Source organism: Anopheles aquasalis, chromosome 2 (assembly GCF_943734665.1).
Source record: "Anopheles aquasalis chromosome 2, idAnoAquaMG_Q_19, whole genome shotgun sequence".
NCBI lineage: Eukaryota > Metazoa > Arthropoda > Insecta > Diptera > Culicidae > Anopheles > Anopheles aquasalis.
Window position 1 is genome coordinate 79,673,147 of NC_064877.1, and position 10,000 is coordinate 79,683,146.

General features: G+C 49.1%; 1 protein-coding gene across 2 annotated transcripts in view; it reads left to right on the plus strand.

Moving 5' to 3' along the window:
- The window catches only part of LOC126572519 (metallo-beta-lactamase domain-containing protein 1), a 57,908-nt gene that overhangs the window by 2,419 nt on the left and 45,489 nt on the right, over positions 1 to 10,000 (plus strand). For both annotated transcript variants that reach the window (XM_050231895.1, XM_050231893.1), the window contains one exon: positions 6,491 to 6,658. In XM_050231895.1, coding sequence (XP_050087852.1) covers positions 6,491 to 6,658 — 168 coding nt within the window. The remainder of the gene's footprint in view (positions 1 to 6,490; positions 6,659 to 10,000) is intronic.

A 10,000-nucleotide genomic window follows, 5' to 3' on the forward strand; every position in this document is an offset into this window, starting at 1 on the left:
GTCTTCGTTTTTTTTTCGTCCTTCCCAAAAAAATAAGGGAATTCGCATGCTCGACCAGCAGTAGCAGCAGCAGCAGCATCAGCAGCAGCATGAATGTGCGCATTTACTACGTCCATTGACTCCGGCGTGGAAAAAAAGGGACACGTTATTGGGAAGGAAAATCGCGCATTTTCACGACCCCCCCGTTCGAGCGGATGGGTTATTCATGGCGTAAATGTGAATCCCTACGGCTGATGGAGCATAAAGACGGTGAAGAGACCATGGAGGGGGCGAGCGCATTAAAAGCACCAAACACCACGCAGCACCGCAAGCACCGCAGGTTGTAGAACAAGTTTGATCCCGTGATGTTTGGACGTGATGTTTCGGACGGTTCGGAGCAATAGCAGAAGCAGCAAAACCGCATTTTACCCCCGCATGCCCAGGGTGCGCCCTGTTTATAGGTTGCGCGAGGAGTTCCCTGTTTGCGGAATAGTTTTCGAAGCGATAACACGAACACTCGCCCTCCCTGGCATCAAGTTCCCTTCCTCATCGTCGTCATTGGTGCGCCATTGCTTCTTCCAATTCTAAAACATTCCGGGACTCCCCTCGTCCGAGTGGTGCCCGGCTCAAACGATGGTTGGTTGGTGGACGATGGTGCTCAATCTACAGGGCAACCCTTCGGATTCGAAGCTTCGCACAAACTTGGATCAATTCTTGGGGATCCTTAGGGTGGAAAAGGTTGAGAAATCATTCCCCGTTTTTTTCTGCAGGCAACGAGAGAGGGTGCTGGGTCCAAATGGGGCTACCAGAAGGCCCTGGGGCGGCAACCGTTTGGTTGCCTGCTTTGCGGAACATTTCCGGAATGAGGCAAAACATCGCGAAAGCACGCAATGCGCGGCGAGTTAGACGATAGCGATTCCAGCCGTCGGAGCAGTCGGAAGGCCAAGGTTTCTGCTTCAGTCAGTTGTTGAACTTTTGATTAAGCTTTTGTCGTTGTGCGCTCGTTCTCCCGCGCCCCACGCTGGTGGTGGTCATTTGAATTGGTTGTCCTGCAACCTGGGTCGTCGATCGTTGGTCAAAGTTTCCGTTCGGGGACTCGTTGGAAAGTGAAAAAGGATATTTTTATATTCGTGGAAACCCTCTCGCTACCCTCTTGTGGAATGAGAGCGGACTTCGTTTGCGTTTCGTTTTTGCCTTGTTTTTTCAGGCTCGTTTGGGCTTATCCGCTTGTCACTGCTGCTGGTGGATCGACATAAAATATAATTCCACCAAAAAACCCCCGACTACCCGGACTTATTGGGTTCGGTAGCCAGTATCCGGTCCACTCGGTAAGTAACCGCCGCGAAACCAGCGGGAATCGATTGGGAAGCAGTCGACTCGAACAAACTCGATTCGATTCAAAAAACAATTCCACTCAGCTCATTTGTTTCGCCGCCGCCATTCCTCTCACTTGGCGGTAGCGAGTCAAGTGGGTCTCGAGCTCCAGCTCGAACACGGTCCGGCGACTTCGCATCGCAAGTAATCGAAGGAAGGAAGCGAAATGGCCGGAACTAATTTTGAAACTTTTTGCCACACATTTTTTTCCTACTCCACTTTTTCGCTACCAAAAATCTATTATTTGTTGGTAGTTGGCTTCCGGGGCGTTCTTTTGCTGAGTAATTTATAAGGGCAGATTAGTTTGCAGTTTTCCATCCTTCCTGTCTAGTGGTGGAAAATGGGTTTTTTTTCCGTTTCCATGCAATGTTCCAATCGAACACCGAATTTGGCGAAATTGAATGCCAGTCACAAGCACTTCCGTCATTTGCAGAAGGAATTTGTTATATTTCGGGTCATTAAGAACTAGCGAAGTGGTGCGCTTGTGCAGTTGATTGGCTTTTGTCTTTTCCAATAAGAAGTAGCACTTGGGAAGAAAAGTTCCATGAGTTCCGATTATGAAACTTTGTATAACGAACCATCATTCAGTTTATCGTAAGGATTGTGGATACAATTTGCTCATCCAGAGTTCTTCAACAGCATTCATTTGACTTGAAAGAACTTTAAGAAGAAACACAAATGCATAGTAGGAATCTAATACCATTGTTTGACTTGCAGACAACAGCACCAGCTCGGCACGCTTGGTGGCATAATTATCCACATGAATTTCAAACTACCACATTCCCGAGAGTTTTCAACTTATCCAGATTGACTAAAATTTGGCTTGGCTCCGAATGAAATTGCAAATTTGCATCCGAAAAGTGGACTCCAAATAAGTTTTCCCGCCGAGCGGCGAGGGAGTACTGACTAAGCAAATGATGCTTGAACTGCCGATACACCACCAGATTCACCAGAGTCAGTCGGTCCGACGCCGAGATAAAAGTCCCACGGGACTGTCGATTATCAATTCCATTCCAAATCGAATTGCTTCCCTTTTCTCCCTGCGGTTTCACACGCTCGGCGCTTTGGCGTCGGCGAGTTCCGTCGAATATTCCGGGGGCCAAACGCAAACTTCATAATGATGCCAATCAGCCCAAAACGAGCCTAAACTTTGCGGTAGTTTCCGCGCCCTGGAAATCCCGGACTGCAGCGTGCGCGCTTGCGAATGGAATAGCCCGTTACCACAATTAACCGAGCAGCATATAGCGCCGACCTACTGGTCGAACTTCTGCTTCCGCCAGTTCCGTCGGCCTTGGTGTGGCCAAGTGGTTTGCGGACAATTCCGAATCCCGTCTGCCACGTCGTTTTTCCGGGGTTCCTACCCCCCGTTGGCACGCTTGTTACTTCTCGAGAAGCGCACGGCTTCAGGAAGGCTTCACGTTCACCTCGGGGGCCGGGGAAAGTTCATCCGGCCATCTAATCTGTTTCACTGGCCGTGTGGCTTCTCCCTTGGACTGGGTTCTTGGTTTTGAACTTCAGATTCGGATATATATACACGGTATGCCGATGGCTTCCCCTTGTCGTTCGTTACATCGACTGCTGTACTGTGTGGCTGGTGCTCAAGGCTCGGTCCGGTTTAGTGTGCCCCCTCCCGCCAGGTAGCTGTACCTAGTCGCTGCTCATCGGACTCATCGGCGTCCGGTGCCTGTATCCGGTGCGCAAAAGTTTCACTAGGGTGCTGCCCGTGGTGAGGTTATTCCTGTGCCAGCCGCAAGTAAATGCCAAAGGTGGGGACGTGATAGTAGTGCCCTGACTCAATCCTCCCGGTTTCCTGGCCACCAGCCATAGAAGTGCCAGTATGCCACTTTTGATGAATATTCATAGGAGTTTTGAATTTTTTAAAAGATGATGTATTTTGTGTTGAGCGGTTGCTGTTGTTGCTGCTACTGCAGGTTGTGTTGGGTTCCGAAAAGTTCGTCCCAAGAAAATCCATGTCCAGGGCCACGCACACGGCACGACAGGTGAAAAGGGAAACGTCGTCCGTGGAAACGGGGAGGTTCCCTGAATTTCTATCTGCAATGCTGTTTTATGATAGTTTAACGGAAGATAATCTTCTTAACTGCTGATTATAAGCAACGCGCGAGGGTCGGTCCTTGGTCCAATGAACCGTTGATCGGCGGTGCGGCGATTGTATACCTGGCTTCCTTTCCCTTCCAATCCTCTTCGTGGTCCTTACGTCGGTATCAGCAAAATCGGCAGCAGCAGTGGTAGCGGCAACGGGCAAAGTATGCTAATTCTAGCGAACAGCCCGCGCGTACGCAACGGTGTGGCGGGCGTCTCCATCGCCAACGTCGTCAGAGATGATCGATAATTTTAATTCGACAATTCTCTACGTCTCGAGCAGCGTCACCACTCGAGCACGAGCGACCCTTCGAGTTGGATTCACCTTGGGACGATGCTTTCAATTCTACGACATTTTCTACAGCTTCTCTTCTGCCTTTCTCTCTCTCGAATTTCTCGAATCTCATCCCCAGCACCAATGGTCCCACGGGGAGTGTACGGCTTCCACGATTCGCCTCGCCTTGCCTCTGCAGTACAGCGTCCACCGCCCGGCATTACAAAGGCAGACGGTTAACATCGGCTAATCCCTTTTGATGTCCGATTATCAGGATTTTTGGAAAGCTCTCCCTTCTTTTCATTTCATATCTTCATTCAGTGTTCGGTAGCCAAGCGTCTAGCACTGGAAACTGACTAGAGACATGGGTACTATGGGGTACCTGGTCCGGATGGACCACGGATTTAATGTGCGAAAAGCTCATCCCTCGGGCGGCACTGGGCATTTCATTTTTGGACAATCTAGAGTCGAGCTTGTTTGTGGCTTACCGGATCCGGTGTGGTATTGTTGTGTGTGCTGAGCTTACAGTTTGGCTTCAGGAGTTCCAAATTGAAAGTGGACCACATGAACTACCGACAGGATATCCGCGGTGAGAGTAGTAGTTCGCTTTTACGGCGGACGTGAGTGTCTCTCGTGAACGCCCCCTCAGTGTATATACTACTCAGAGGAATGAGTTCCATTCCATGAATCATACTGATGGTGTATGTATGCGAAAGAGAAATCGAGTATACCTGCAAGGACCTGCGAGTAGTTAAGTGTGGCACAACGTGCGCCACATCCTCTTGGAAGGGATGAATCGTCGCCGTTTAATGCACTGCGATGAGCTCACCGTGAGATTGCGGACTCCTTTAGCGAAAGCACTCATCGTTCGCTATACGATATGGCAGAGACGCAGAGGTCCTTGCTGCATGAAAGAGAGCACGCGAGAGAGTGAGAGAGATAGAGCATGAGAGAGAGCTCCTTTTAGCCGTTAGTTGTGCGCTGCGGTCTTTCACGTTTCGCTTCATGCCGTGAACGTTAGCTATTGATTATCATAAACCTGAACCCCAGCGGAAGGCAAATAACCGGTGCAAAAGCATCGCTTTTGCCTGGCATCTGCGCGGGAGGTGGGAGAGGGCAACGGCATTTGACCGAAAAAGCCTCAGAGCTTCTCAAAGCGGTGGTGGTGGTGGTGGTGGTGATGCGATAAGGGCACACGGACGGGGGAGAGATGTTCGAAACCATGTTTCACACGAGCTTGCGAGCACTGCAAAAAGCACGGACAGCTCGTAATTCGTCTCGGATCCTGCCCGAGGGATGGCATGAAACGTGACACCTGGAGACAGGCAGGGAGGGAGGAGACTCTGCTTGGTCGGCACTTATATCGGTCCCGGTTCGGACCGGGGGACGACGATAAAGCGAAACCCAACCGACGATACAGTGAGGTAGAGGACGGGATTTTTGAACCAAAAGCGAACGTCAAGATGACAACGGAGCAATTGTCGGATTTATGTGTTTTTGTTGTTTACCTAGCCATCCAACCCGTACACCATCCCTCGTGGCGGCTGCCTACCATGGAGAGCTGCGCCTATCGATGACGATTCACCCGGTTGGCCAACCCCCCCTCTCCCCGGCCAGTGATACTGGGATGTTTATAATCGGAACCATCTAGCATCTTGTATCATCTTTCGGTGCCGTCAGTGTCGGTGGAGCACGGGAACAAGAGTTTAAGGGAAAATCGATAACCACACCAGGGATACGATGGCAGAGAGGACTCAGTGTGAGGAGCACCTTTTTGGGGTTGGATTCCACTTGCTGCATGCGCTGGCGAGGGTAGTGTTTTGATGAATCCGTACCGATGACGTGGCGAGGAAGGATTGCGGATCTGCGAGAGTGATAGAACACTTCCGCATCCGTGGCGGTTCCGGGTGTCGCTGAGCTTTAGGCTTCAGGGCTTTGTATCGGGCTCGAGTTGAGTTATGCTCGGATAACTTGACGCAGCCTGTTGATGGATGGACGTGGGTTTTCAGAGGGATTTTAGAATGGCACTTGGTGACAGTAGCATCATGTCAAAACCGTGCATTTGGAGATTTGTTCACAACTCTCATGTTCTTGGAAGAATTTAAAATGATTTTTATAAGATTTATAACTCAAATACAACAGAAAATAAAAATATTTAAGCTTATAGCACTAAAAAAACAAATGTATAAATTTATATGGATGAAATTGATAAAAACGTTTTCTTTTAGTATATGTTTAAATAGTATGTTGAATAGATAGATTGTAGGATTGACATTTTACTTAATTTACTTTAGTTTCAAAATTAACAATAGTATCACATACTAAAAACACACACCACATGTGGGAGCTAATAAAGGAAGAAAAGGAATAATAAACCCTCGATTGAAGGCCTGTGACCGTCTAGCAAGCCTGTTTTTGTTGCCGATCGTAGCAACCCAAAACCGTCAATGTGACGAATCAAAGTAGACATCGGACTTGGATCGATGCCTTATGTGCACGACCGATAATTAGCTTTCGTTAGTTTTTGCCCAAACCTCGAAATCTACTAACCGGCCTCTGGACAGTCCAAAAACGCGTTTCTGCTCAACAGTCGAACCCAGTTCAGGTCGTTCGTTCGGAAATTGGTATTTCATCTCTCGTCCTAACTAATGTGCTCGGTCTTTTTTTCCTTTCTCCAATTTTTCATTCCTCCATTATCTCTGTCGGAACGGAAAATGGGATGACAAATGTGGTCACGGAACTCGGAACACCACACTACTGCAGGGCTGCAGGAGCATCAGCTGCATCCGGACGACATCGACTACGTCGTGAGCACACACGGCCATTCGGACCATCTGGGGAATAATAATCTCTTCCTGGGGGCGAAGCGGCACATCGTTGGAACGAACATCTCCCACCGGAACCGTTACTACGTCCACGATTTCGACAACGGTAAGTCCACCCTCCATTCTCCGTGTCTCCCTGCCTGCTGGTCTGCTTGTGGCCAAATACAACAGCTTGACAGAATGTCGAAGGGCCAATTCCATCAACGTCATCAGCGACGACGACTCAGTGTATGTGATCCGTGAGACAATATGGATCGTTGGCGAAACAAAGAACAAAAAATGGGCGAGTCCTCTAGGACACTTCAGCAACGACGACCCTCTGGTCCGGTCCTGTGCCCTTGGCAGGGATTTAAGCGATTTGTTAAGGGCTGACGATCACCCGGATCGTCATCCTCGCGGGGGCTTGATTGCTTGACATTACGGCAAAAGCGAAAACGAAAACGAAACGAAATCCTGCCACCGATGCCACTGGAAGGCACGCGCGTTTGTCGGAATTCGTCACTCCGCTACCACTCCGCCACCACTCCGGAACTCTCACCGCCACATTTTTGATCCGGATTGGAAGAAGTGATGATGATTGCTCAGCCTCTCCTCCGCTCGGCTCGGCTGATCGTGCGCTTCCGTGCGCTCCGCGCGCTATGTGCGGTGGCCACCTTCCGGTAACTTATTTACCGAAATAAATAAACAGAAAATTGACACGCCAGCCACACTCGTCCTCACTCTTGTGTTGCCCTTTTGTGGTGCTTTTGGTGGAAAATGGCCCCAAAATCAAGACGAAATTAGATCGTCCCCACGCTTTTGCTCTACGTGCTCCACGGTGTGCTGGGAGTTTTATTTCTTTTTCTTTTTTTGCGGCCATCGTACCGAGGCCACCGGTCTGTCAGAGACATTTTTGCGCTTTTTGACATCCGCCTTCCGATGTCCTTCCTGTCCTGGTGCTGGTGCTGTTGCTGGTGATGGAATGGGTCGTGGTCGTTTTGGAATTTCCTGGATCCCGGGGGCTCGAGGAGGCTCGTTATGAACGTGCGCCCCACCGGGGGCATGGTAGAAGATGAACTTTATTTATCCGGCTGGATAAAGCCCCCGTTAGCCACTCTGGCAACAAGGTGTGTGATGGCCATGCACCGCCCGATGGCGCCAAATTGGTTTTCACTCTCCATGACACCAACCACCACCCCTCGAGGGGGCGGTGTTGCCTAAGAAACTAAGTTATTACCTGCCACACTGCCCCCCCGTCGGCGATTGAAAATGAGTATTTTAAATCTTTCTGCGACATTTCGCATCATTAGCGCCTACTCCGCGGCAAATAGATTGCTTTTTGGGGGGGAAAAGGTGGTCAGAACAGGACGGCGTGGTGGTAGCCACGTGAGTTGTGGCCAGCTGGCCGCCTGGCTGGCTGGCTAGCTAGCTGACCTGCAAATCGAGGCCAGAAATCGATAATTTTAATTTCGCTGGCAATATTCTGCTCAGGTCGCGTCGTTGCGCCTGACATCACCACCTGCCAGAGGCTCCTGCGATCTTCTCCTGGTTCGGCCAGGTAAAACACTGCGTCACTCCCGCGGTCTGGGGTCGTTTAGCGTCCTAACGGAAAAAATGAGAACGTTGGTTCGCTTAAATTTCGTTCATCGCCCCATCGCGAGTGGCGAGTGATTTAAACGGTAACGATGGCGTGGCGCTTAAATTAATGGTTCCATGGTTGCGACCGTGTTCATCTCGTGGTTCGCGTGGTTCGCGTGGTCCGCGTCGTTTCCATAGCTCCCCCTCTATCGCAAAGGCTGCTGTGTTTGTTTTATGTGCGCCACGCCGGAAGACTTTTCAATTATTGCCTGGAGAGCATCATCGTTATTTTGTTGTTCGCTTCGCTTTTGTTCGCTCCCTAGGCGGTGGCCTAGGCTTCGCCCCGGGAAATCTCTATCACCGTGGAAGGCGGGGATGGTATGAATGTTTCTAATGTTAGGGCGTTGCTGCATGTTTATTAAGTTTCGCAATGAATATTGCGCTGGCTCGCTCCTCCACCCCAGTGACGCCATTCGCGTAATAGCGGACGTGCGGGCTGCTGGAGGCCGAATGTTCGATGTTAAAAGTTTACAACGCAAACGATAAACATTCTCGGGCAGGCAGGGGATGAGGGCGGGCGGTGAAGTGTGCGAGTGTCATGTGCCATTCCGTCACTCATCACGTCATGCGCCTCGGTGACGTGTTACACCACGGGATGGTCACGGTGAGGTGACGGCGTTCTGGTTTTTTGCGTTCCTGGAAGGATTTAGATAAAAAAATTATGAAAAAACCCGGAACGCTTTCCAGAACAACAGAGCGGCAAACATTTAACAGCAGTACGATGCGCACAGTTCGCGGTTGACGTGTGGCGGGGAATGTGTGATTGTAACATATTGGAGGATATGGTAGCGAACGTGAATGGAGCGAAATGTGAACTGTTATTACATTTTATTTGACTGCGCGTGTGTTGTCTTGTCTGCGAAAAAAAGGGCGGCAGGTTCCTGGCGAGTGCGCCTCGTTGCTGCTGCTACCGCTGCTGCTCTTAACGGGGTTAGCGAAGATATCAGAATTTGATAAATGTTTTTCTGTGGAAAAAAAGAGGACGATACAAAGGGGAAGAGACAGAGAGAGAGAGAGAGAGAGAGAGAGAGAGAGAGAGAGAGAGAGAGAGAGAGAGAGGGAGAGAGATGGTTATGTTGGCACACTGATTTCTGCTGCTGCGAGTTGCTAAGCTGCGTTACATTGCTGTGAACATATGTGTTTGGAATACAAATACGGCACGAGTTGGAAGTTGGAAACGCGGGCGGGCGGACGGACGGACGGTGTTTTGATAAAGATTCCCTAAGAGATTCATGTTTCACTCTATTGTTATCGAGGATAATCTCTTTTCATGCGTTGTCAGGGGTCTGTGCTTGTTTTGCTAGCTTTGCACTGTTGCGCGTAGCATGATGTTTGAGTTTGCTCAAGTTCTATTGACTTTTTTTCCATTTGTTTTGTGTCTATGTTGCGTTGAGCTGAATTTCAGTGACTCTACGGTGAGTTTCTTAGAATATTTTGAAGTAGACTACAAATGAATGGCGCCTAACTAATGGAAGCAAGAAATACCATAAATATGTCCTTTTTCCTCAGATCAAAATTGAGAATATTTCAAAACTAAAGTTAGCATAAAGGAATCTTAGGTATTCACAATGTTTTATATTATATCTCTTTTTCATTTGAATATCGATTAATTTACCCTCTGTACATTCTGTACATTAACGAAGTTTTTTTCGAATATTAGAGGATAGATCTATCCAGTTGTAGTGTAGCTTATTTCACATTCACATTGAACAGTAAGTAAAGTTTTTAAAAACATAAATTATTCAGTGCAACCACGGTATCGACTCCTGGGAATCCGCGCTTAAAGTACGTCGCATTTTTTTGCTGTCTGCATCGCAAATCCGTCTAAGCT